Source organism: Malus domestica, chromosome 05, assembly GCF_042453785.1.
Source record: "Malus domestica chromosome 05, GDT2T_hap1".
NCBI lineage: Eukaryota > Viridiplantae > Streptophyta > Magnoliopsida > Rosales > Rosaceae > Malus > Malus domestica.
The window spans coordinates 866,152-893,875 of NC_091665.1; the positions used below are offsets into that span (position 1 = coordinate 866,152).

General features: G+C 41.2%; 3 protein-coding genes and 1 long non-coding RNA gene across 4 annotated transcripts in view; 1 reads left to right on the forward strand and 3 right to left on the reverse strand.

The window, feature by feature from the left end:
* Nucleotides 1–112: 112 nt before the first annotated feature.
* LOC139196309 (uncharacterized) lies at nucleotides 113–17,057 on the reverse strand. The gene is made up of 3 exons (XR_011581126.1): nucleotides 16,930–17,057; nucleotides 334–394; nucleotides 113–247 (listed from the first exon to the last, which is right to left on the reverse strand). It is a non-coding gene; the product is annotated as an uncharacterized lncRNA (long non-coding RNA).
* A 714-nt stretch (nucleotides 17,058–17,771) lies between these two features.
* LOC103454059 (PHD finger protein At1g33420) lies at nucleotides 17,772–20,822 on the forward strand. The gene is made up of 4 exons (XM_029101787.2): nucleotides 17,772–18,564; nucleotides 18,682–19,012; nucleotides 19,129–19,743; nucleotides 19,834–20,822. The coding sequence occupies exons 1-4, from the start codon at nucleotides 18,246–18,248 to the stop codon at nucleotides 20,564–20,566; spliced, it is 1,998 nt and encodes a 665-aa protein (XP_028957620.2). The 5' UTR covers nucleotides 17,772–18,245; the 3' UTR covers nucleotides 20,567–20,822.
* On the reverse strand, nucleotides 19,074–25,485 carry LOC103454052 (vacuolar protein sorting-associated protein 9A-like). Its single transcript, XM_029101788.2, has 6 exons — nucleotides 25,166–25,485; nucleotides 24,928–25,075; nucleotides 24,520–24,690; nucleotides 23,321–23,500; nucleotides 22,634–22,937; nucleotides 19,074–21,121 (listed from the first exon to the last, which is right to left on the reverse strand). Exons 2-6 carry the CDS (start codon nucleotides 24,997–24,999, stop codon nucleotides 21,000–21,002), a joined length of 849 nt encoding a protein of 282 aa, XP_028957621.1. The 5' UTR covers nucleotides 25,000–25,075; nucleotides 25,166–25,485; the 3' UTR covers nucleotides 19,074–20,999.
* Nucleotides 25,486–25,982: 497 nt separating this feature from the next.
* Nucleotides 25,983–27,724, reverse strand: part of LOC139196635 (uncharacterized) — a 29,768-nt gene continuing 28,026 nt past the window's right edge. Inside the window, exons 8-9 of the mRNA XM_070823015.1 lie at nucleotides 26,448–27,629; nucleotides 25,983–26,318 (exon numbers count right to left, since the gene is read on the reverse strand). Of these exons, the coding sequence (XP_070679116.1) occupies nucleotides 25,983–26,318; nucleotides 26,448–27,629 (1,518 nt within the window). The remainder of the gene's footprint in view (nucleotides 26,319–26,447; nucleotides 27,630–27,724) is intronic.

Consider the following 27,724-nt stretch of genomic DNA (forward strand, 5'->3'; position numbering starts at 1 on the left):
GTGATTCCGAGGGTTTCACTTCCTAAAACTAGTACCAATCGACTTAAAACATCTCAAGGATGAAGATTCTTACCTTGGTTGCTTCGATCCACTGCGTTTTTGGGTGGTTTTGGGTGAGGCCGTACGTTTTGGGTGAGAGAGAGTGATAGAGGGTCGTGAGGGAGAGAGACAGAGAAGACACGGGGAATGAGAGAGGGAGAGAGGTCCTGTGTGTGGTCCAATCTAATCCACACCATCCATTTTCATCCTAACCATACAAACAAAATGTAAACCAATTTTCTCTATCGCCAAAACTTATAATAATTTAAACCAAATAACGTTACACACACATACCTTAGTAACGTCAAGGGTAAATCCATCAATTCACGTCCCCGATAGAAAATCTCGGGACGGGCTGTGACAGTATGACTTTTAGCCATTTTATATTTTTTTGTACAATATTTTATGATAAAAAAATTGTGCCAAAAACATAAAATAATGCATAATATATGAAGAATTCTATTTTTGAGATAGTCTACTTAACATTCTCTTAAAAAAGAATAAAAAAACGAAGAAAGAACACAACTTGTAAACAGCACACACACCTGACACATCAGAGGCTTTGGCCCTTGGGGCTTTGGGTAGTCTCGTCTATGTGCACTTAGTCAACATAGTACAAGTCCACAGAGAAAGGATCGGGGTTTCCCCTCACTACGCTTTTTTTTGGGCTAATTCATAATTTGAAGTTTTATTATGATTGTTTGAAGAATAAAAAAATTTAATTCAAGAGCTTATAAGTTGAGAAGAAAAGCTCGCATTTCTGTATTTGTCACGATCTACTTCGTTATTATGAGTTACTTTGATGTCTACCTTTCATTACCAATTTTTTTCTAAAATATTATGTTGAAAATGTGAGGGATGTTGTAGGCATAATTTACTAAACAATTATAGAGGCCATAGAGAGAGGGGGTGCGGCAATAGTAGAGAGAAAGAAAGAGATGTGCAATTGTGGGTGTGTGTTATTCCACCCCATTGTGCCTTTATTTATAGTAGTAGGAAAGGTAAAAACTTTTCCCTTTAGGATTACAACATTTAATAGGTAATCTACTCCTAATAAGAGTATAAGAGATATTCCAAGATATACTAGGATTTACACAATCACATTCCTATTCTAATAGGATTGCAACACTCCCCCTTAAGTGTGTAAATACTCAAGTAAATGACGCATCAGGTCTTCAGTGATGAAGGAAGTACAGTTGATGAAGTCATCGGCACAATGAGTGAATGCGAGTCTCAAATCAACGGAAGAATGCATAAAAAGTAAAACTTACAAAACCTCGCTATGGTAAAACCCAAGGTGGGAGATGAACCCATAGTCTAAGGAGAAAAGTGAGAAGTTGCATTAAGTCAAAACTATACGTCTTTTGGACGCAAGCAGAAGAGCTCACAAGGGTATGATCAACCCAGGATGGGTGCCTCGTTAAAACCTAGTTAGGTGGCAAAAACCCAGTGGGAAAAATGCTCCTAAGCATAGGAAAAAAGAGTACATTAAGATCAAGTGAGTATACTTTTGGATACTCCCCCTGAGTTTGGCATAACTTCTAAATGAGAACTACAAGAATTTGCATATGAATAGTTAGGCATACCATTTCCGGGGACAAACTTCTGGAAGGTTGACTTCGACAGTGACATCGTATAGAGGTCGGCAAGGTTATCTGAGATCGGCTTGCATGACTTCAATCTCCTGATGCTTTGTTGATGTAGATGTGGACGCAATATGTCTTGGCATTGACTTCGTTGATGTATCATGGCTTGGTCAGGTTGATACATGCGGCATAATCTTCATGGATTGTCGTTGGGATTCAACGATGGATGAAAACACAGCAAGTACTTCAAATATGCTCAACAAGAACTCCTAACCACGTCTCACTTGTGGCATAGTGAAGTAAGGTGAGTTTTGGAACAATTCGAAGATTTCATAACTAAGGTTATATCATGGACCTCCAAGATATTGCAATATCCCTAACGGTAAAGACATAACCATTTGGGGATTTTGCCTTTTGCGGGTTTGATAAGTAACCTGCGTCAGCATAACAAACAAGGCAATCATTATTTCGACGATGAGGGGGGTTAGATCCACTAAGATGTGTTGGGATTTGCCCATGTAGTACCTTCAGGGTATGTCTTTAATACCAATTCAGTGGTTGTGTGTAGGCGCGATGCTGCATCTTTACCAAGATCAATAGCGAATGAGATGTTCTGTCTAAATACAATAAGCTAAGTACAACGAAGCGCAAAGTTGAACTTAGATATGAAATTTTGGATTCCATAACCTCTTCAAGAGTCTCATTTGCATATAACGTATGGACGATCATAGGTATACTCAAAAGTGACACCTTTAGGGTGTAGTTCGACTGGTAGACCAAAATACCATCAGAACAATGCTTCAATTTTAGGTCAAGGCATAAACGAGTTTTCCCAAGATCCTTCATCTCAAATTCCATCTTCAGGTGCGAGGCAGTTTTCTCAAGCTCTTCCGGAGTCTTAGTGAGATTCGTGTTAATGACATAAACTGTAACTCTAGCGATTTGGAATAAGACTTCATGGTTTAACATGCAAGGGCATAGTTCATAACCTTGACTGATCAAATAATCATTTAGACGGGTATACCACATCCGTCGGATTGTAAGTGAACGCCTCAAAACAAGTTAAAAGGGTGTTTCGTGGTTTTGGAACTATTTGAAACAGTCCATGTAATTCTTCAGGAACTTACATGTGAATCTCCGTATATATATCCCCATAGAGAAAACATTAACCACATTTCATAATGCTGCTATCAATCACAGGGCGTTTGAGAGAAACCTTGCGCCGTAAGGCGTGCATGATATCGCACTATTTCATTCATCTCATAACACTTCCTTTCCCATTTGGAACACAACGGGGTTACCTTGGGCAGTGTAGGAACGACAGATCCAATACACACTTTGGTAAGGAATTTAACCTGGATTGTAACTTTAGTTGTCCAATCAGTTCTACGTTGTCACTTAATCAACGGAACACGGTTTGATATCGTCACTTTTCATTTATGTTGGTAGCTACCATATAAGTGAAAACATCATCGATGATAATCTCATTTCAATTCCATTTAGCTCATCCAAACTAGTATACTGGACTAAGAACTTTAAGTCTCGGGAGAAATCTGGATTAATCTTATGAGATGGAAATGATTTGAGATAGCGATCGAGTTTAGATTCATTGTTGTGCCGTATCTTCCTCTTCTAGGGAAGTGAATCCTACGAACCGAATGATCTGTCGTGCTCCAGGCCATGACAGATTGATTGGCTATCTGCCAGTGTACTGGACCGTCCAATAGAGGCGTCCAAACCATCCAACAAGGGCGGCACACCCTCCAGGGATGTTGACTCAACATCCATTAAGTATGTTTATCCTTGCAAGCATGTTTGCAGCTGCTATATGATCTCGTCACTCTAGCTAGATCAAAGGAATGCGTATGGGGCAACATTCTGAAATCTAGAATTCATCGCACTTGCTTACACACTTGTGCGGTATGGGGATCGAGATGAGACATAGTGGGCAACGTCCACGCAAATTCGCACCATTCTTATCTCCCCCTAACGGCGGGAAGACTATCTCATTAAAGTGACAAACCGCAAATAAGCGATAAAGAGATCGCGTGCAAGGGCTCGAAGAGAACTAGTGTGAAAGAGAATCATGATCGACAAAAGATACACATCCTTCTTTGAGGACCTATGGTGGTACGTTGCGACGGCGTAACTTGGCATATGAAATGCACACCCAAATGCGTTAAATACGAAAAATTGTCAGGTTCGTACCCAGTAACTAACTGTACAGTCATATAGGTTGGGTGGCAATGGGCCTTAAGGCGGACCAACATAACTGCGTACAATGATTACATAGCCCTAAGCAGAAACCGAAAACTTGGTACGTTTTCCAAAATTCGGGCGATCATTTAAATTGTGCTTTATGATCGCTAGGCGAGGCTATTTGGGGTGAACATGGGAATTCGATGTTCAATTATAAACCCAAAATACATGCAATACTTTATCAAAAACCGTCGATATAAACTCTCCGACATTATCCATTCTCCCGGACCTTAAGGGATAAGTAGGGTGGTGAACCCTTAATCGGCTATGAGGTTTAGCAGCAATGTGTGTGGAAAAACATGTGACCAGTTTGTCGATTCATCAACCAAAACCATAAGTATTTATATGGTCTACATTTTGGTTGGATTAGTCCACATATATTCCCTTGAATCCACTGTGAAAAAGGAGTCGCTTTGTATCTTTGCTAGGGATGACTTAGAAATCAAATTTCCTCAAATGAACGGGTTTTGGCAAAGTGTGCTTGTAGGCACAAGATCCTTACTTCGGGTAAGTAGATGCGTTGTAGCATCATTGTTCGACCTAAGTGTCCCAAAAGGTCGTACCAAAGCAAGTAAACTGCTCAATCACTAGGCTCCAGGCCGACCACATGTGGTGTATTCCTGGTTGGGAGACAACCCATTGGCCCTAAATCAAAGCTTCAAGCTCATTTTTGGAGGTGGTGAAAAGATATTTCACTTTATTTTCTTCAGTGGTTTCATTTATGATCATTGTCATCTCGAATATCCTTAAAAACTCAACATTAGGGAGAATTTAAGGTCCCTTAAATGGTGATGTAGTACCATTCATACAATAAGGAGCGTGCCAATGCTCTTAATCAGGTTGGATAGACCTGAAGTCGTTGTTAAAGATGTGATTTAGGTGTAAAGTTAGTGTGCGTTGTACGCATTCATCCAGACAACTAACTTTCCCACATTCCTACATAATCACGTGTTTAATTGAATCGGTCACATGTATTAAGAAACATGATTCAATTAACTCATATTCGAGGACAATATCAATAAGATTATCAATAAGTAAAACATACACAAACTTGAATCCAGGAACATGGAAAAATGTTCACAAAGTAAATGGTTTACTAAGGGGATTTGGCCAACAAGGCCATCCATGTCAAAATTTTGCTTTTCCAACGATGTTTGGTGGAGCAAAATTAGTCTCACATATTGACTTCTAGAATGGTACTCCTCAACAACATTGGTAGGGGCACGAATAGGTGCATAACCAATGATCTATTCCATCGAGATGGAAATAGGTTATGCAGGGTTAAGGTTTGAGAATATTATCCCTTATTCTTGAAGTTTTAGGTCTTAGGTATCAAGGATCATGCTTGGAGCATGATGCCACACCTTGGCTGGCCCTGATTATACCATATGTTGTATAAACAAACTCGAAATTGGATTGTGAGAGAATATGTTATTCGATGTATCCTTGCCAAAGTAGTGCATCACCATTCGGTAGGCTTTGACCGAACTAGGTCGAGCTATTCGGTATGCTCAAACTGAACTGGGTCCATACCTTTCTCTCATATTTGTGGTAGTAATTAGATCTGAGAATTTGGTAAACTTCCGCTATCTACACTGCTGCTTCAGGGGTAAGTTAGAAACAAGGAAGAACGAGAAAAATATTCTCCAGTCAAAAGTTGATCGGATTTATAAACTTCATAATTGTACTCATTCATGGACATAATCATGGTGTGCTTCAGGCAATGTCTTTCATGATTAGACAATCCGTAGGAGTGAGCCAAAGAGCCATGGAATCTTCAATCGAGGGGTATTTCCATTTGTAATGCTTTGAGCATAAGTCTTCGAATGAAGATCATGGTGGAGGCTTATTCAGCTCTTCCATGCCATTGTTGGCTTCAATGGTGTCTCAGCTTCTTGATAGTCAAGTGGAGATTCACGTCTTGTACCCCATATAAAGTGGTTTCTATTAGAAACATCCAAATTAGGAAAATCAAACTTGTGACGGTTCGCCAATCCACTAAATTGGAGTGAACAATATTGTGATTGGTGATATGGGAATGAATCATCCATAAGCATCAAAGTTAGAACATTCGAGTTCTAAGACATGGTTTTCATGAAAAACGTCGGGTTTTCATGGGTGTATTGTTTTATGAAATCTTTGAGTTTCGAAGGCACTAAATTTGAAACTACAGGTTCAACTTAGTTTATGCACATTTAGTTCATAAAAGAAAGGTTCCTGTAAGAACACATAATGCAATATGCTAATTTAAGTGTAGTGGATTTGAGGTTCTTCGGGAACTCAAGTGTGAATGCTTTGGGACTACGAAAGTAAGTCAACGGTTTAAAGTATAAAAATAAATTATTGAATCGTTAATGTCCAAAAGTGATATTCAGGTTAATAATTTTGGATTCATTATCAGATTAATGGACTGCAGGTCATTTTTAATTCATTCAATAGATCGGGACCATTCGGGGTCGATCGTAGAAGAAAAATAATATTAACATATGGGTTCAAATTATTTAGAATGCTAAAATAATAGCATTTGGGTCGAAAAATATTGCCCCAAAAATAATTGGGCTTGGGTTGGGTGCCTTGAGTAAAAGGCAGGGCCCAAAAAGGGCCTCGTGAGTGAGCTGTAGGTCACAGCCGAGAGACAGGAAGCCTAGCAGCTAATGCTGCTAGCTTTGGGCCAAGGATAGGCACGAGAGCAAGGCCAAAGGTTTGCGGGTTGCAAAGGAAACCCCAGTTGTAGCTGGGTTTCAAGTTTTGGGCTGCAGAAACTAAGCCACCTTTATAGGCTGGCTTATAGAGACGCGGGCCGTGGCAGAGGCTAAGCTCAGCAGCCAAGGCTGATGGCGTGGGCCGAGACTTGAGGACCAACTCAATATGTGCTGGTGTGGGTCAGGGCTACAGCCTCATGGTAAAAAACCAATCCAGGCACACAACTTGGTTTTCCACAAAGGTAGCGAAGCCCAAAAGCTTTAGCGCAGGTCCAAGACGTCAAACGACGTTATCTTAATGGGGGTCTCCACACAGCTGGGCTTCAGGCCAGCACAGAGGTCCTTATGGTGGTGCTACGACAGTGGTGCCGCAAAATCCCAAGTTCCTATCTTTATTTTTCGAAATTGTTAGGGTTCTACAAACCCTAATATGATTCTAATTTATTTTGATTCTTTGACTCATGTTGATGCACAAAATCATTAAGGACTTTGGTACAACAGAAAATGTTAAGTTTGTGACTTTCGCTAGATTGCTTCGGTCACTAGTATGGATAAGTATGTAAATGGATAGAGACAGGGAAGCAAACACAAGATGTACATCGTTCACCCAGATTGGCTACGTCCACGGAGTAGAAGAATTCTCATTAATTGTGAAGGGTTTACACAAGTTCATAGGTTCAAGCTCTCCTTTAGTGAGTACTAGTGAATGATTTAGTACAAATGACATTAGGAAATATTGTGGGAGAATGATCTCCTTTTATAGAAGAGTTTCTAGCTTTGTTCTGACATTGACACATGTCGTGTTGTGATTGGCTTCTAATGTTGACACGTGTCGCATTGTGATTGGCCTCCTGGTTGGAGGGAAACTCTTCTGGGTCCTTGACGGTATAACGTTGACCGGTGCTTAGTAGTTTCGAGATTGGTCAAGTATGGTACAACCAGTGCTTCCCTAAATTCTCGAGTGAGGGAAGCTCCTCGGTTGGGGACTTGCAAGATCCAAGCCGTTGAGTAATCACGAAACTTCTAAGTACCGAAGTGTGGTATCGTCTTCACTTGCCTTATCTGTCTCATAGGTAGATGTGGCATCTTCTCTGGAAGTACTATTCCTCCATCTAGGGGTGGTATCTTTAATTAGTGGAGATGCACAAGGTAATGTATCAATTTCACTTGAAGCTTACTTGTAGTTTCAGGCTTGGTCAAGCGCGATACAAACCATGTAGTAGGAGTCTCCCAAGTCGCCGAGCTAGGAGATCTGCCGAAAGAGGTGACAAACAAGGTAAGCAATCAGAGCTCCAAGAAATGAGTCCCAGATCAGAAGTTTGATTTCGAGTTCCGGCTGATTGTTCTCATTCTCCCTATCTTGCAGGTAGCATGAAGGATAAAAAGAAGAAAAAGGAGAAGAGATGATATGAGATACTTTTGCTTTTGAAGAATTAACTTTCCACAGACTTATTCTTGAACTGGGCTGGAGGGTTTTCTGGTTTCCTCCAGAGTATAAGGCCGACTTAAGAATTTAAGGGTAAAAAAAAGTCCATCAAATCTAGAGTACGTTCGACCCTGATGATATGAGATACTTTTGTTGTTGACAAAGTAGTGGATGTATCAGCACGTGTTCTGTTACGCTTGTCTCCACATGCTTCCTTGTATCATTCTCACTTGCCTTATCTGTTCCTCATGCAGATGTGGTATCTTCTCTGGAAGCATAAGATGTTGAAGATGAGTACTCGAGAGCAATGACAGGTAAGTAATCAGGTAAGGGGTTCCAGGCAGTCAGTTCCTGACTGGAAGCTTGATTCCAAGTGCTGACTAATTGCTCTCTTTCTTCTTGTCTTGCAGGTAAGAACAAGGGCAAAGGAAAAGACAGGGAAAAAGCATGATAAAGGATACTCTTGCTTTTGACCCTGATGATATGAGATACTATTGCTCTGGTGTGGCAGGTTTGCATATGTATTATTGGGGGGGGGGGGAAGAAACTGAGTATTTTGAGAGGCTTTGTTGGGAGTGCCCTCTCAGATATGAGAAATGGTTGAGCATTTTTGCAGGTCTGCCTATTCGTGAAGGATGGAGGTCGACATATATAGGAGTCTCCCTAACAACAAGTAGTAATGCTATTCATTTACCCCTGTTGGTCATAGCAATGTAGTGGGAGCTGCAAGCTTCACGTGTTTTAACTTTGTCAGAGCACTTGATGTTGCGTGTGAAGATTGCAAAAAAGCTTTATTCAAGGAAATCTAGCTCTCGAAGTTCAGAGAGCTGTGCTCTTCAGTTTTCGAACAAGCAATCCTGTCGAGGATCTGGCTCTCGAGATTCGGAGAATGGAAAGCAATCTTGTTGGGAGTCTGGCTCTGGAGATTCAGAAAGCGGTGTCTCTTCGATTTTTGAAAAAGTAATCCTATTGGGAGTCTGGCTTTCGAGATTTGGAAGGCGGTGCCTATTCGATTTTTGAGCAAGTAATCATGTTGGGAGTGTGGCTCTCGAGATTCGGAGAGTGGTGCCTCTTTGATTTTTGAGCAAGCAATCTTGTTGGAAGTGTTTTCTCGAATGTGAGCAAAGGTTGGACATTTTTTGCCAGTCTGCCTTGCCACGGAGCATGGAGGTTGACACACATAGGGACTTTCCAGTTATCAAGCAGTGGTGCTGTTCATTTACCCTTATGGGTAATAGTATGGTGGCTGGACCTTTAAAATTTATGTGTCTAAACTTTGTCAGAGATCTTTGGCAAAGTTATCTATGGTACCCGAGGAGCTGATGTTGCGTGTGGAAAATGGTGCTTCTTTGAAATCCGAAGAGTGGTGTTGTTCCTTTACCCTTGTGGGTAATAATAGGGTAGCTGGACCTTCAAAATTTATGTGTCCAAACTTTGTCAGAGATCTTTGGCAAAGTTATCTGTGGTACCCGAGGAGCTGATGTTGCGTGTGGAAAATGGTGCCTCTTCAAAATCTGGAGAGTGGTGCCTCTTCAATTTTTGAACCAATGGCCATGTTGCCTTTTCTTTTATAAGGGCACCAATTGTGTGCAAGAAGTACATTCAGAGAGTTATTGCTTGTAGGAATTTTCCCTTTATTTTTGTACTTCAGAGATTTATTGGACCTCATTTCTCCTTCATCATTTTTCAAAATGTCTGGCCCATCTGACCGTCGTTTTGACTTAAACTTTGGTGAAAAGGCAGCTATGTCTCCTCAAGACAACATATGGCGCCCATCCTTCTTATCCCCTACTGGTCCTCTTACCGTTAGAGACTTTGTGATGAAGAATGATATGACCGCTGTGGTGGTGGCCAGGAACCTTTTCACTCCCAAAGATAACAGACTACTTTCCAAATGGTCTGATGAGTTGGCTGTTAAGGATTCCCTAGCTTTTAGTGTTCAGTGTGCAGGTTCTGTGTCTAATATGGCCCAACGCCTATTTGCTCGAACCCGCCAAGTTGAATCATTGGCGGCTAAAGTGATAAGTCTCAAACAGGAGATTAGAGGGCTCAAGCATGAGAATAAACAATTGCACAGGCTCGCACATGACTATGCTACAAACATGAAGAGGAAGCTTGACCAGATACAGGAATCTGATGGTCAGATTTTACTTGATCATCAGAGGTTTGTGGGTTTGTTCCAAAGACATTTATTGCCTTCGTTTTCTAGGGCTGTACCGCGTAATGAAGCTCCAAATGATCAACCTCCGATGCCTCCTCCTTCTGGGGTTCTGTCCAGTACTGAGGCTCCGAATGATTACCCTCTGGTGCCTTCTCTTTCTGGGGCTCTACCGATTGCTGAGACTTCTCCTAAGCAACCTTTATGAAGGCTCCCTCTTATTTGTTTATTTTGACTCATGTATATGTACATATTTGTAACTTCTCGAAGATATCAATAAATAAGCTTTGCTTCATTTCAACATATTGTGTTAAATACACCAAAGCCTTCTTCACTAAGTTCTTCGAATTTTTTCTTTTGTTGAAGCTTTGTGAGTGAAGCATGTAGGTTGAAGTAGTGTTCCCTTAATTTCCCGAGTGAGGGAAACTTCTCGGTTGGAGACTTGAAAAATCCAAGTCATTGAATGATTGTGAGACTTCCGAGTATCAAGGTGCAGTAGCATATGGTAAGAGTCCCCCAAGTCTCCAATCGAGGGAGTTGACAAAGGAGGTGTCTTGCTAGTAGCCAAGCTTCTAAAGTAACAAAACTTCACCATTTTCCTTTCTAAGTGGTGGCCCAAAACTCCTCATTCATATATATTTGTTATGAAAGTTGTTAGGTCCAAAGAAGAGGAGGCCTAGGCAATTTTTTTTTTCTTTTCGATTTTTCGAATTTCTGAATTTTTGAATTTTTGAATTTTCAAATTTTCAAATTTCGGAAAAAAAAAAAAATATATATATATATATATATATTAAGCTTTGTAGGTGAAGCTTTGGTGTTGAAGCTTTGGTGTTGAAGCTTTGTTGGGTACTTTGAATTGATTTTGCTTCACACTATCTTGATCAAGAGTGTGTGAAGCTTTTGTAGGTGAGGCTTTGTAGGTGAAGCTTTTGTGGATGAAGCTTTTGTGGATGAAGATTTTGTGGGTCAAGCCTTTGTGGGTGAAGCTTTAGTGGGTGAAGGTTTTGTGGGTCAAGCTTTTGTGGGTCAAGCTTTTGTAGGTGAAGCTTTTGTGGGTCAAGCTTTTGTGGGTCAAGTTTTTGTGTTGAAACTTTTGTAGGTGAAGCTTTGGAGTTGAAGCTTTGTAGGTGAAGCTTTGGAGTTGAAGCTTTTGTTGGGTACCATGAATTGATTTTGCTTCACACTATCTTGATCAAGATAGTGTGAAACTTTTGAGAATTTGTAGTTGTCCTCCATTGATGAAGCTTTTGTTGGTGAAGCTTTTGTGTTGAAGCTTTGGAGTTGAAGCTTTGTAGGTGAAGCTTTTGTGTTGAAGTTTTGTAGGATACCATGAATCGATTTTGCTTCACACTATCTTGATCAAGATAGTGTGAAGGTTTTGAGAATTTGTAGCTATTCTCCATTGATGAAGCTTTTGTTGGTGAAGCTTTTGTGTTGAAGCTTTGTTGGTGAAGCTTTGGAGTTGAAGCTTTGTAGGTGAAGCTTTTGTGTTGAAGCTTTGTAGGGTACCATGAATTTATTTTGCTTCACACTATCTTGATCAAGATAGTGTGAAGCTTTTGAGAATTTGTAGTTGTCCTCCATTGATGAAGCTTTGTTGAATTTCCCAATTTCCTTTTTTTTTTTTTGGGAAAATTAGAAATTTGAAAATGTGGGAGAGATAACATATACAAATTTTGCTTCCACGATGTTGAGCAGGAGATTGTGATGCAAGCCACACCTTGTAGTAGTCGAAGGTTTGGATGAACCATATAAATTGAATTTGCTTCGAACAGTCTTGATCAAGAGTGTGTGAAGCTTTCTACGAGTTGTAGTTGCCCTTCATTGATCAAGCTTTTGTTGGCACCATAAATTGGTTTTGCTCCACACTGTCTTAATCAAGAGTGTATGAAACTTTTGAGAATTGTGGTTGCCCTTCATTGATGAAGCTCTTGTTGGCACCATAAATTGATTTTGCTTCACACTGTCTTGATCAAGAGTGTGTGAAGCTTTTGAGAATTGTGGTTGCCCTCCATTGATGAAGCTCTTGTTGGCACCATAAATTGATTTTGCTTCACACTGTCTTGATCAAGAGTGTGTGAAGCTTTATACGAGTTGTAAAGTTTGCATTGTTACAAAAGAGAAATGTCTGAAGCAATTGCAAGAGGGCTGAATAGCTTGATCTTCGTATGCCATGCACTGAAATTGTTGTTGGCTTGCAATAAGACTTTGTTGGTGACTATAACTCTTGTTGGGCATAAGTGCTCCCCTAGTTGAGTTGTAAAACTTGAGGGTTTTTTATTATTTATGAATGCTAGGAGTTCACATGTACAAGTTGTACCACTCGTCTTCTGGTTGGTGGAATGAATGGTGAGTTGCTTTCATCACTTGGTTGGTGGAACGAAGGTGAGTTCCTACATCACCTTTCATCACCTGGTTGGTGGCACGAAGATGAGTTCCTTTTTCACCTGGTTGGTGTCATGAGTAGCAAGTTGCCAAATGATATTAGAGTACGGGTTGTACATTTCATCACCTAGTTGGTAGCATGAATGAGAGTACGGGTTGTACATTTCATCACTTGGTTGGTGGCACGAAGATGAGTTCCTTCTTCACATGGTTGGTGGCATGAGTGGCAAGTTGTCAAATGATATTAGAGTACGGGTTGTACATTTCATCACCTGGTTGGTGGCATGAAGGAGAGTATGGGTTGTTCATTTCATCACCTGGTTGGTGGCACGAAGATGAGTTCCTTCTTCACTTGGTTGGTGGCATGAGTGGCAAGTTGTTAAATGATATTAGAGTACGGGTTGTACATTTCATCACCTGGTTGGTGGCATGAAGGAGAGTACGGATTGTACATTTCATCACCTAGTTGGTGGCACGAAGATGAGTTCCTTCTTCACCTGGTTGGTGGCATGAGTGGCAAGTTGCCAAATGATATTAAAGTACGGGTTGTACATTTCATCACCTGGTTGGTGGCATGAAGGAGAGTACGGGTTGTACATTTCATCACCTGGTTGGTGGCACGAAGATGAGTTCATTCTTCACCTGGTTGGTGGCATGAGTGGCAAGTTGCCAAATGATATTAGAGTACGGGTTGTACATTTCATCACCTGGTTGGTGGCATGAAGATGAGTTCCTTCTTCACCTGGTTGGTGTCATAAGTGGCAAGTTGCCAAATGATATTAAAATACGGGTTGTACATTTCATCACCTGGTTGGTGGCACGAAGATGAGTTCCTTCTTCACCTGGTTGGTGGCATGAGTGACAAGTTGCCAAATGATATTAGAGTACGGGTTGTACATTTCATCACCTGGTTGGTGGCATGAAGGAGAGTACAAATTGTACATTTCATCACCTGGTTGGTGGCACGAAGATGAGTTCCTTCTTCACCTGGTTGGTGGCATGAGTGGCAAGTTGCCAAATGATATTAGAGTATGGGTTGTACATTTCATCACCTGGTTGGTGGCATGAAGGAGAGTACGGATTGTACATTTCATCACCTGGTTGGTGGCATGAGTGGCAAGTTGCCAAATGATATTAGAGTACGGGTTGTACATTTCATCACCTGGTTGGTGGCATGAAGGAGAGTACGGGTTGTACATTTCATCACCTGGTTGGTGGCACGAAGATGAGTTCCTTCTTCACCTAGTTGGTGTTATGAGTGGCAAGTTGCCAAATGATATTAAAATACGGGTTGTACATTTCATCACCTGGTTGGTGGCACAAAGATGAGTTCCTTCTTCACCTGGTTGGTGGCATGAGTGGCAAGTTGCCAAATGATATTAGAGTACGGGTTGTGCATTTCATCACCTAGTTGGTGGAACGAAGATGAGTTCCCTCTTCACCTGGTTGGTGGTATAAATTGTAAGTTGTCGAGGCACATTGTAGCAAGTGTCAAAGACACAAAGTATGTTGAACCCTTTCGAAGCACAGTTGGCTTATGTATGGATGTGTTGGAATGTATGATGTTTATGTATGAATGTGTTGGAATGTATGATGTTTATGTTGATTGATATGAGTGATGCTTATGAATGTTTTGCTATGCATGAAGGGATCCATGCTTGTGATATGTGAACCATGTTGGTTGTAACACTTAGTATCACATACTTTGTGTCAAAGTATGCATGTTGAAGCTCTAAGTTGGAGTATAAGGGTAGGTCAGCGTAGACCAAGTGTTCCAGTGCTAGGAACGCAAAAGACTCAGAAGAAGTTGTCTGAATTCCCTCTTCTTTAAATATTTGCCGAATGGCTTGTGTGACAAAAGAACTCAAGCGGTTGAGAGTCAAAACATTTGTAATGTGTATGCCTTCTTATAATAGCATTTCCTTCAGTGCCTAGTCTTCCACTTTGAAAGAGTGAGGCTTGGCCCCATAGTCATAATAGTCAACGGTACGTTCACCCCTGGTTGTCTTGATACGAACTTTTATCCCTCTTGTTGTAATGGGCTTGCTGAGAGTAAAAATTATTCCTCTTACCAAGAGACAGATACGTTTGGTGACTTAGCGAGTAGCTAAATGAGGTAGGAGATGATGCAATGAGTGTCTGAATGGCCAAGATCTCCTCACTTGGTAGAACTTGACTTCCACTTCCCACTTGTTGATAAGGGTTAACTATATGGGGGTTCCCTTGGTATGTCCTTGCTTCGGCGGATGCGTGGTTGTAAGCATGTGCCATTACCTCAGAATAAGTCTTCCAAGTGTTGGCATTGATCATGTACTTGAAGAAACAATCACGTAGGCCTGCCGTGAAGGCCTTGAGGGCGGTCTTTTCATCTGCCTCAGCGCAGTGAAAATACTCATAGCTGAAGCGACCGGCATACTCTCGTAGTGACTCGTCCGACTTTTGACGAATAGTGTACAAGCCATCTGCAGAATGCAAGCGATCGGTCTGGAAGATGTGTTGAGAAACAAACAGTTTCCTCAGTTCCTCAAATGAGTCTACTGTCTCAGGTGGAAGACGGTAATACCAGTTTAGAGCTCCGCCAGAGAGGATGGAGGGGAGGAGAAGACATCGCTCTTCGTCGATGTGCATCCGATATGCCATGGTGGACTCAAAGAGGTTAAGGTGTTCAATTGGGTCCTCCCTTCCAGTATAGAGTTGTAAACCAAGCTTTTGTTTTGTCTTCGCTTGAAGGGGGTGTCGAGGATCCTTCTTGTGAGAGGGCCAGACCTGGGTTGGTTCCAGTCAGGTATCTCGGCCTGATGTTCGGCCTTCAACTTGTTTACTTCCTCAAGGAGTTGTAGGACAAGGGGGTCCTGAGTGGAGTCATGTATCACTGGAATTTTCTTTCGTAAGTCTCCATCACCTCTTGGAAGTAGGAAAGTTTGAGCAAGGGCGTGTGGTTTTTCCTTGGACTCAGCGTACTGACTTCTAGGGTGAGTCTGTCGGAATACCTCAGAGTCTCCTGTACCTTCATGTTCCTCTGAGAACTGTCGTTCCTTCCCTAGATTGGCAGCTGGCCTGGGTCGTGGGAGGGGATCGAGTCTTTCAGAAATCCTTGGATCATTGATCTTCGAGCATATGTGAAGGGGATTCTCTCGACGTTGCTTTAGGAAGTCTCGGTAGTCACGATAAATGACTTTCGATCCTTCCAACCCTTCTGCAAGAAGGTGTCTTCCTCCACTTCTCTTGCTTCGGGTCGAAGCATCTGGGTTGAGAGAAGTCTCTTGTTGATCAATGTTTTGATGATTAGCTCGCTCCTCATAAGGGATACCCATGTCGAAGGGAGGTGACCCTCCGTGTTGGGGGGCACCCAGATAATGGTTGATGTCCACAGGGGCAACGAGTTCGCGTGTTTGAGTACGCCAAATTTCGTGGAACGTCTCAAAGAGCTTCTCATATTGCTCATGGAGGACCTCATTCTTTATTGCTGTCTTGTTGTTCTGAGCTTCTAGCTCATCGACTTTAGCTTGAAGAGCAACCCTCTTTCCTTCCTTCTTTCGTTGCTTCGCACCAAGTGCAAGATGGGTGTCATTTTATGTGTTGTGGCTTCCTTCGCTCCCCATATTGGAGAGGGATGCCTGGTCAAAAGAGAGTGTATGAATGGTGGAAACCAGCTTGGCAAAGCTGAATAGAGTGGGAATAAGTGTCGTTCCCACATACGGCGCCAAATGTTGATGCACAAAATCAGTGAGGACTTTAGTACAACAGAAAATGTTAAGTTTGTGACCTTAGCTAGATTGCTCCGGTCACTAGTATGGATAAGTATGTAAATGGATAGAGACAGGGAAGCAAACATAAGATGCACGTGGTTCACCCAGATTGGCTACGTCCACGGAGTAGAAGAATTCTCATTAATTGTGAAGGGTTTACATAAGTTCATAGGTTTAAGCTCTCCTTTAGTGAGTACCAGCGAATGATTTAGTACAAATGACACTAGGAAATATTGTGGGAGAACGATCTCCTTTTATAGAAGAGTTTCTAGCTTTGTTATGATATTGACACGTGTCGTGTTGTGATTGGCTTCTAATGTTGACACGTGTCGCATTGTGATTAGCCTCCTGGTTGGAGGGAAACTCTTCTGGGTCCTTGACGGTATAACGTTGACCGGTGCTCAGTAGTTTCGGGATTGATCAAGTATGGTACAAACAACTCACATATTTCACATAGCAAAAATTGCGTAATGCATGAAATAAATATATATATATTGACAAATATATGAACATATACAATATAGATATCGAAAGGAAAATATAAATATAGGGGAGTTCATGCATTATGGGGAATGTTTTCATGCTTCAAGGTCGTTTCAAATATCTTACTTTATTTTAAGCGTACCTGATTGGCAGAAAACTACAAAAGCATTTGAATTTGTAGAAGATCCATCTCGGAAAGCCGGAATTGCATCTCCAATGCATTGTATCACGTTCAACATAGAAAAATTAAATTGAATCAATAGCATGTAGATCAATTCAAAACAATAAATTAATCATAAAAAATGATTAAAAACGTAATACTCATCTGATTGAAGAATAAACTCTCTTTAGTGTAGCGTTAAGAGCGTGTTGATAACGTATTGTAGGCATAATTTACTAAACAATTATGGAGGTCATAAAGAGAGGGGGTGCGACAATAGTAGAGAGAAAGAGAAAGAGAAAGATGTGTAATTGTGAGTGTGTTATTCCACCCCATTGTGTCTTTATTTATAGTAATAGGAAAGGTAAAAACATTTCCCTTTAGAATTACAACATTTAATAGGTAATCTACTCCTAATAGGAATATAAGAGATATTCTAAGATATACTAGGATTTACACAATCACATTCATATTCTAATAGGACTGCAACAAGGGAAGAATAATTGTAGGCAGGTGACCATTTACTACAATGGTGAAAAGGTGTTGAGTTTTTGTATAACGGCGTGAGTTAGAACTTCGTCAGTAGGGTTAATCTAACATTTAATCTAATAAAAATCTACCGTTTGACAAAAAACAAATTGTAGAAAATATTTTCCCATTTAATCCTAATTTGATAAATATAGTGCTATTAACACGTTTATTTGGTTTTTTTCTAATGAGTTGAATTAAATTAATACATAAATAAATAAATAAAAATAAGAATGCGAATAGCGTAATACAACTTCTTATCAGCAAAAGATGAGAAGAAAGAAAATTAGAAATGTAGAGAAGTGGGGATGGAAAAGGAAACAGAATACAAAAGAAAAATCAGGAACCGCCTTCCGAAACCTTACCAATTCTAAAATTTAAGATTATTTTCTTTTATTTAATAAAAATAAAAGTAAAAAGCAAAGGAAGCGACCCAGTCAAATCAAACATCCAAGATTCAGAATTCAGTTGCTCTTCTGCTCTTGTTTTAATTTAATCTAAATTCTTAAAAATACTCCTGCGACTTGCCTCGATTCGATTCGATTCGATTCGATTCGATTCGTCTCGTCTCGCCTCCTACCTCCTACCTCCTACCTTGTTAGTATAATTTTTTATTTTTTATTTTTTATTAAAGATGTTTATCTGAATCTGTGAATCTCTGTGTGTGGAACTCTGTGAACAAGGCTTTTGAATTTAAAGGCACCAAACACCAAATCACTCACAAAATTAAACAAACAAACAAAAAACCAAACTACGAAGCCAGATCTACCATGGTCATCAACGACAGACCTTCCAAGCGCGCCAGGAGGAGGGTCACCGCCGATCTCCCCGACTTTTTCACCTTCCCCTTCCCCCAAAACCACGAGGTCGAGCCCCTGCCCTTCCGCGACAGCGTTCGCCGCTTCCTCATTCACCACGCGCATGTCACGTGCCCATCCTCCTCGCTGTTCCCTTCCCTGGTGACGTCGCAGATCTCGCTCCGGCTCGGGCATCCGGGCGACCCGACCGCCGTGCTTCCCTTGGACGTGGTGGAGGAGGATGTCACCCGCTCCAGACGATCCGTCTACTGCGACCAGTGCCGAGTCGTTGGTGAGTCCACTCACCCACTCTCGTTCTCTCTCTGTTATTGATTAATTTATTAATTAATAATTATGTTTTGGATAATGTTTTACTTAACGTTGGTTTGGCAAAAATACAAACACGAAGGTTGGAGTGGGCATCCGGTGTGCAAGAAGCGGTACCACTTCATAATAAGAAGAGGGGCTGAGAGCGGTGAGAATGAGCAGATGCAGAGAAGCGGCGGCAGCAAGTGGTGCAACTCTATTAGTGCCACCACCACGACTGCAGAGATGGATGCTGTGGAAGAGTGGGCGTATCTTCAGCTTCATGACAACGCCCACCTCCTCCACGCCGTCATTCACTCCAATGGCTTCGCCCACCTTCTCACCCTCAACGGTAGACAAGGCGGCTCCGCCATTCTCTCTGGCCGTCACATTTTGGACTTTTGGGATAGGCTATGTCTAGCCCTCTCCGTCAGGTCCTTAATTCTTTCCTTTTACTTTGTTATGTTATTCTGCAAATTATGTTTGATTTGGAGATCAATGGGAAACTGAATTGCATTACTTGTGTTGAAATTGGAATTACATTCGACAGGAAAGTTAGTGTGATGGATGTGTCCAAGAAGTACGGCATGGAGTACCGAATGCTGCACGCTGTCACCAGCGGCCGTTCTTGGTATGGCAATTGGGGTTATGAATTTGGTGCTGGGAGCTATGCTCTCACTCAACATTCTTACCAAAAAGCAGTGGATACCCTGTCCAGCTTGCCCCTAGACCCTTTTCTATTCCAACCAAGGAAACCCCGGACTCGCCTCCAGTCTGTTATTGCCTTTTACCAATCTTTATCCAATATCCAACTCCTAACAATCAAGGATCTTTTTACGTTTATGCTGAGTCTCATCCATAGAGCCCGTGTGCATACATCATCTAACACGAAACCCGAGCAGCAGTACCCTTCCAATGCTTTATGTGCGTGGACGGCCAATGATGTCGAACATGTGCAGCAAGCGATGATCAAGGTGCTGCTTGCAGCATTTGGTACTGGCGGGGTTAGCTGGGTGTCAAAACGATCTCTCAGGGGTGCATTGTACAAGAATTCCTCTCTGGAGCTTCTTGATTACTGCCTTAAACACCTAGGAGGGAAGTTGGCACCCAATGGTATGGTAGTTAAGGCCCGATGTAGTCCCGCTTCAGTTGACGTAGAATACAGGTAATTAGAGACCATCATTGTTTGGTTCAGTTGCTTTTGTCAAATTAATACATTCTTTGAGTGTTGTCCTGACATTAATTATGGTAACAGGCTTGAGTCATCAAGTGTTCAAAATGTTGATGGATACGAGTCCGATTTGAATTTTCCATCAGAAGAGCAAATCCTTTGTGACCTCAAATTTTTATATGATTCCATTCTCCACCCTGACACCATGCTAAGCCATACACCTCAAGTGATGAGGGAACGCATTATCGATGCAGCAACTAAGCTTCTTGATTGCAAGCAATTCGTGAAGGACTATAAGCCTTATAAAATGGCAGAGGAAAGCTCCTTTGGGATTCACCTCTGGTGTCACGTAGCGCTTTCAGACGAGTCCAAGGATGATTTTGTCCTGCCTCCGGAACTAATTGTCTTGCCCTTGAGTGCGACAGTTGCTGACCTTAAAAAGGAAGCCACCACAGCATTTCAGGAAGTATATGCCATGTTCAAGAGGTTTGAAGTAGAGGAATTGCTTGGATATGGCTCCATAAAGGATTCATTTACAGTAAAACTTCTGCTTGGATCATGTGGCTCAATTCCATTGAAAGGGAGATGCCCTGCTAAACATGGGCTGAACCGTTTCCGGATGGAGAGAGGACTTGAAAGCTGGACCGTTGATTGCACATGTGGGGCCAAGGATGACGACGGGGAGAGAATGTTGGCTTGTGATACATGTGGTGTTTGGCAGCACACCAGGTGTGCCGGGATTCATAGCTCTGATGAGATGCCTGCAAAGTTTGTTTGCATGAGATGTGTGAGCCAAGAAAGCCCAAAACACCCATGAACAAGCCAAGGGAGTTAACAAGAGTGTTTCTTTCTCCAGCTCAGCTCGCAGAGCAAAGGCGGCCGCAACTGAGGGTCCCAAAGTGGCATCTGACGTGAACATGACATTCGGTGTTGGCTGCTTTGTAATTGTAACCTTCTGTACAGTTAACATTCGCTAGTTTTTGGATGGGGGCAGGTTTTTTGTCGTCTTAGCAGTTCCTTGAGAAAATTTCTCTGTAGATGGCTGAATGGAGAAAGAAAAGGCTATTTATTCATTGTGTGCCTAGCAAAACTTTGTTTGTCATGATTTTGAAAATGGTAACTGATCTTGGAAGTTGCCCCTTCATCCTCTTTGATCAGAATTCTTATCTGTTTCCTCCGACTCTGTCAACACTACATTTCTGGCTTCTAAACCAGTGGCATGGGGTTCAGTCCTTGAAAAAGAAAGCTTTCTAACAGCCGCAGAGACTCGTATACTTGGTAACCACTTCCTTATACGCGCTTAGCAGTCTTTCGACATCTCCAACTGTCAAATCTCCAGCCTCTTTGTCCACATAAGGGTAATTTGATGAACCTGTAGTTTTCAACAGAATGTTTAAATCATAGTCGAGAGTCTGGAAGGGTAACTAGCAGAAACAAAATAACAAAGTATATAACCTCAACGGACAAACATATTTTCACAATGGTGGATGCATTTATCCGTTACGTATGGATTTTTGGATTGGAATATGACACCATACTAAAAATGTACGGTCCAAAGCTCCAATTATTCGAGCATACAAAAGCAAAAATAAAGCAAGCGGCAATGGCGGAGTCAGAAATTCTATGAAGGAGGGTCAATCAAATTATGATAAATTGACCTTATAAATGAAAATTACTTCAGAAAAGATCACAAGTATCAACTTAATTAGCATAAAAATATACCAGGTTTCCAGCCTTGGTATCGTTATGATTTAATTAATTACATTATAGCAAATGATGCTTTCCAACAATGGCAGCAAGCAATCATGCCTACGCATTTTGGTGCAAATTCAAATAAAAGTAACTGGATATGAGTATGAGGACATGAAATTTAATATCTTTTATTTGATTAAGAGGCAAAGAATGATATTATGAAATTATGTATTGGACCCTCAACTATGAGCAAATTACATTTGTGAGGAAGGTCAACTATAACTATAAAAGCCAAGCTATATGAATATAGCACATATAAATACAACATTTCCAAATTGTGAGAAGGGTCACATGACCCTCCTAGGTTTTAACAGGCTCCGCCAGTGGCAAGCGATATATTATTTTGTTATCTGCACACCGTCATGCATTGAAAGTCATCTAACCCAATCCAATCCATGGCAACAAACAAAGCCAAACGGATATTGGATTACCAAGATAAGGAATCCAGGTTGTGAATGAATCACAAGTTGAAATAGATATCCTCACTGAATTACATACTTTATGCAACGAAGGTAGATCATTGATTAGTCATGCCTCATGAACAAAACTCTTCACTTTGGTAGGATTGGAATGGATTCGTTCCCTACCTAACTAATCCATCTTCTAACTTCAACTTGGACAAGATTTTCAAGTTGATATTCATTTTCTTGCTTCAACATACATAGAATCTAGTGAATTATGCAAACCAACCCAATCCAATCCAAAACGAGGCCTTAAAGTTATCAGGCGGTGTTGATTAATGCAAACACCTCAAAATTAAGGATTGACGAAAATGTAACATTTATGGTGCGTTTGGATGAGGAACTTTAAAGTTCCATGGATCTAAGGGCAAAATTTTTAGGAATTTAAATAGAGACTTCAAAATGACTAAATGCAATACATTTGAGAGAACTTTCGAATGACTCCTTGAAACGTGTCATTTGGAAGTCTTTTGTTTAGCGTCTTTGTAGTGCATTTGTAGTGTTTTAGTAGTAGCTTTGTACTGCTCTAGCAGTTAATTGGTAGTGCTTCTTCTCATGCATTTTTAACAATTGAGTCTCAAGTTCCTTGAGACTTTAAAAGTTCCTCAAGACATTGAAAGTTCCTCATCCAAACATAGGGTTAGGAAAATGAGTTATAGTTTGAACCTTACCGCTTCTTCCTTTATAATGCGATGCCGCTGATGAACCAGGATCTGTCTGGCCTTGTGAGGCTGTCATTTCTTCCAAAGCATGTGTGGCGCCCTTTTCTGTTGCTTTATTGGTCAATCTTGCATCTTGCATACTCTTTTCAAATTCAATTTCATCAATAGAAATAGATTTCGCATTTAACTCAAAAATAAATGTTTTGGCCGAGACAAGATTGGTGAAGTAATAAGCCGCTTCCGACACAAGTTTTGTCTGCCTTCGATATAACTGAATAAATTTGAGGTTGGAATGCAACTGTGGAGGATTGACCTGTTAGTGCAAAGCTGAAAGAGTTAGTAACTAGTGATGTAGCATATGGAAATCAAGCTTCACAGCTAACACAGCACTTCTTAAAAAACTTAGAAAATGATTGATCAACAACTAGCATCAAATATAATATCTTACTTAGATAACACAAAATGACCATGAACACCAATTAACACCTTATGACCAACTAAAACAATCTGATGATGCTGACAAGGCAATCAATAGTAAGGAAAAAAAATTAACATATAACACACTCCAGGACCAAACAAATGAGGTAATAAAACCAAATATCTTTAGGCATGTATGACGTGACCTCACACTGTTAAAATCTGAAAAATTAAAACTGGCACGATTGACAGAATGGCTTATTACCAAGGGAAGCTTGCCTTGATCATGACATAAATAAGGACAGGAAGGAAGTCATCAGCTCCTGCTAATACATGATTCTCTGACATTGATGCATTCAGCAACAGACTGTTAATGACCTTGCAACAATTCATAATACACAGAAGCTTTTCACGAGGGGCTTTGAAGGCATTGATTTTCCGCAATTCTTTTTCTGCAAGCTGAGTAGAAAAGAGAGAAGTTGTGGCTAGTCCTTGGTTCTTACACGGAATAAGTACAACATTTTTATATCAAATAAAAACAATTTACAACTCTAAATTGATAATAAAAGGAAAATAGAGAAGCTGAGTAATGCAGTTATAAAAGATCTTGAAGAATCTAGTTCTCTGGATGACCATTCATCTTCATAAAACCAATCCATTCAAGGGGGAGAAGGATACTATCCAATATTTTCTGCAATTATTCCTACCAAAGAATTTCTTTTCAGATTATTTATTATCTCTCAAACCACACATTCACCTCCAAAGGAAAACAAAAGGAAAGAGCAGAAGCAGAAATTCCTTTTATTATCAATATCGAGAATGGCTGAAATCAAAAGGCACTGTTAGGATTTAAAAAGTGTGACTGCATAGATATGTATATATACCGTATTTAGCTTGAGTTTTCGAGTCTGATGCTAAGTGCATTCATTCATATGTTGGTTTCGTTGTGTATCAGGCAGGGCAACAAGGCTGCTGTTTGGTGCACGTAATTAATAAAGAATTGAAGCAGCTCTGCTGGAAAATGAATCGCAATTGAGGACTACTAATCCTAAGAAAATGTGTGTCTACTGAAGTCACAATCACTAAAATACAAGATAAATACATTCAGTCTGAGCTGGGAACGAAAATTATGAAACTAAACCTGATTCGTTATTCCAAGGAAATATAATCATTGAGATAAAAGTGAAAATGTGAGCCTAATTGACATGTCTTTTAGGGTTGATTTACTTATTTAAGAACAACCAAGTATTTAGCTGGAAGTCATCACCTTCAAATATAATGACCTCTACTACAGCGCTTGGTAAAACAGAGATAATAGAATAACCTTGTAACTATGAATACTAAATCTAAAATGACAAACAATATACAGAACATTGTATTAGCATAACTAAATGGAACTAAATAAGCACTAAGAAGGAATGCAGTGCCAGCAGTAATTAGCACTTCCAACAATCAGTGCAAATGCAGCACACACACACCAGCCATGAAGCTTCGTTGCGCAGAACTACTGGAATATCCAGATGCTCAGGCTTCAAGAAGGTCTGCAGCAAGTGTATTTTGTGCGAGGTTTCACAGTCAATCTTTGCATCCTCGGGTGAAGAAGCAAAGGTCCGGGAGAACAACTTTGTCATGACATATTTCTCCAAACCCTGCAGTAGCCATAGGCAGACACACTCCAAACTCAATATCCCACATGTTAAAAAAATAATTTGGTTGTACATCCTATATTGTCTTCCCTTAATTTGTTAACCAAAAGGGATACGATGTAAGGAGAAACTGATTATCGGGTGAAGCGAATTTTGAAATTCTTAAGAAGACCAATATAGACTGAACCAAATTCGTCCACCGTGTTTGAATTGAAACAAACAGGGAGCGAGTTACAGTACCTCCATTGCACAATTGACTTCCTCATCCGTGGCACCTGCCCACAAAGGATGATCCCTAATAATATCTTCCATCTTTGCGTAGAATTCCTGAACCTTTTAGCCATCACTTTCAGGGTTGGCCGCGTAAAACGACAAGGAAACGATAAAACTGAAACAAATATAAAACCAAACAATTTAAATGTTGATTCGATTCGATTCGATTCCATTCCATTGATTAGGTTTAAGTTTCAGGCAGTACCTTTTGATAGATCGGACGAGATCGAGGGAAGCAGGGTCTCGCATTCGATCGAGAAAGTCGTAGAAAATAGCGGATGAGGAGGATGAGGAAGAAGAGGACGAGGATCCCTCCATTCTCTCTTTTGGCAATGGACCAATTCAGTTTCAGAGGAGCACTGCCGCCAAAAAAACCACAGCCGCCGCCGCCATCACTCTGTCTCGAGAATTTGAACAAGAAGAAGAACAAGGAGGAGCAGCATAGTATCTACCAGCGTATTAGATTAATGGTTGATAAGACCAACCACCGTTAAAGAGAGAGAATTGAGATCTTGGAAGAATGTTAGGTTCGCTGGCACGTGACATACGCACTTTTACTGTTTTTTTGGTGAACGAGATAATGCATTACCCGGGCAGAGATGTCAAAGAGAACAAGAAAGCTTACAATAAAGCAAACATGCCAGCTACGACCAAGCAAGAAAACGAAGTACAAGGAGGAAGCATCCGACACCGCATCAAATGCTAAAAGTGTCACTCCTTGCACCAAAACTACAAGCCTAATGGGGACAAGGGAGACCGTCATTACACAGAACATGAACAAGGGAAGATGGGGGTCGGTTAACCTAAACAAAATCACATACCTCCCTACAGTGCCACGACGCCAAACTGTCCGTTGCCTTATTGGCCGATCTTGGAACCCAAGACCAGCGACAATCTTGGAAAGCCTTCCCCATACATGTGCACTTAGCTAGCAAAGGAAAAGCATCCCAACTGCCCATCGAATTAAGATCCTGAAGACATGACACAGAGTCCAAAGAATCAGATTCAATGATAATATCATTTCACCCCATAGACCGCCCCAACGAAACGCCATGCAAAATAGCCTTAGCTTCAGCCAATGCCACACTCAATGCACTGATATTCTTTCTGCAAGCAGCCACAAACCTGCCATAATCATCCCTAGCCACCACACCCACGAAGCCCACACACTCCCTAGCATTCCAACTAGCGTCCACATTTATCTTTATGAAACCCGCGCCAGGAGGAGACCAAGAAACTGCATTGCCCCGATCCAGATCAATGATCCTGGGCCTATTACTTGGGACACGATTTGCCTTTTGGAACATACCCACCGAGTGATGAACAGCGGCGATAACCTGCCCTGGGTAAATTGGTTGCTGCTTAAAGATAAAGTTGCACCGAGATTTCCAAATGTGCCAACAGGTAATAGCAATATATGAGAACAGTTTGATCCTTTCACCCCTGTTAGCATTAGCCGCATCATAAATATCATTTAACTAATTTACCCAAGAAATAAACCCCACCCTGCCAATACCGCGAGTCATACTTCCCCCATTCCACACCGCCTCAACCCACGGGCATTGGAGAAAAAGATGTTCCATAGATTCCTCAGCTGAGTTACAGAGAAGGCACATGGGGGAAAGAGAAGAGCGCCTAAAGAATAGGTTTGCCATCGTTGCCACTGCCGCATGAAGAGACTTCCACATGAAAACCCTTATTTTTTGAGGAACCTCCAAACTCCACATACACTTCCATAACTGAGTCGGTATCATATCAGACCTATGCGGGTTGACATTCTTGTGAATATGAGTCCTGGACACAGCCCAATGATAACCAGATTTTACCGAGTATGCTCCCTTTTTTTCGAAGGGCCACACCAATCTATCCTTTAAGGTTGGATCACCCAAAGGGATCTCCAGAATCGCCTTGATCTCTTCTTCCACCACAAAAGGTTTCAAGAAATCAACCTCCCAATCCCCAGACTCATTACAAATCAAAGAGTTGACCCTCAAATTCCTAGAGACTTGAACCGTACCCAAAGGAGAAGGTCTTCCCGAGGGGATTGAAGGAAGCCATCTGTCCACCCATACCCGAACCTCTGTGCCATTCATAATCTGCCAGTGTGCACCTTCGAGAATAATATCTCTTCCAACAAGGAGACTAGACCAAGCCCACGACGCTCTTCCTCCCCGTTTTGCGTCAAGGAGAGAGCAATTAGGGAAGTATCGGGCTTTAAGCACCATCGCCCACAAAGAATTTGGTTCCGATAACAACCTCCAACATTGCTTAGCCAAAAGAGCATCGTTGAAATCTATGAAGCATCGCAAACCAAGACCACCATCTTGTTTTGATCGGCCCAATATTTCCTTTGAGACCCAATGAATACGGTTCTCTCCCTCTTTTTGACCCCACCAAAACTTCGATATCAAAGCATCAAGTTCATTGCAAAGAGTCGAAGGAAATTTGAAGAGGTTCATAGGATACACCGGAATTGCTTGCGCCACCGCCTTGATAAGGATTTCACGCCCCGCCTGAGAGAGAGTAGAACACTTCCAACCTTGGATTTTTCCTAACAGACGACCTTTGATGTAAGCAAGTCCATTCTTTTTAGATTTACCCCAGATAGCTGGAACACCCAAGTACAATCCCGGATCCCCAACTATTTCCATACCAAGAATGGCAGCTAGCTAGAGTGAGAGAGACTCCGGTACATTTCCCCCAAAGTAAACACTGGATTTTGACTTATTGACCTGTTGTCCCGAAGCCAAGCAGTACTCATCAA

Coding starts and splice junctions, on each gene's coding strand:
- LOC103454059 (XM_029101787.2), top strand. CDS start 18,246: ATGGTCATCAACGACAGACCTTCCAAGCGCGCCAGGAGGAGGGTCACC. Junction 18,565..18,681: donor CGACCAGTGCCGAGTCGTTG/GTGAGTCCACTC, acceptor ACAAACACGAAG/GTTGGAGTGGGCATCCGGTG. Junction 19,744..19,833: donor TCAGTTGACGTAGAATACAG/GTAATTAGAGAC, acceptor TTATGGTAACAG/GCTTGAGTCATCAAGTGTTC.
- LOC103454052 (XM_029101788.2), bottom strand. CDS start 24,999: ATGGAAGATATTATTAGGGATCATCCTTTGTGGGCAGGTGCCACGGAT. Junction 23,501..24,519: donor GCAACGAAGCTTCATGGCTG/GTGTGTGTGTGC, acceptor TTTTCTACTCAG/CTTGCAGAAAAAGAATTGCG. Junction 21,122..22,633: donor GCATTATAAAGGAAGAAGCG/GTAAGGTTCAAA, acceptor TGAAAACTACAG/GTTCATCAAATTACCCTTAT.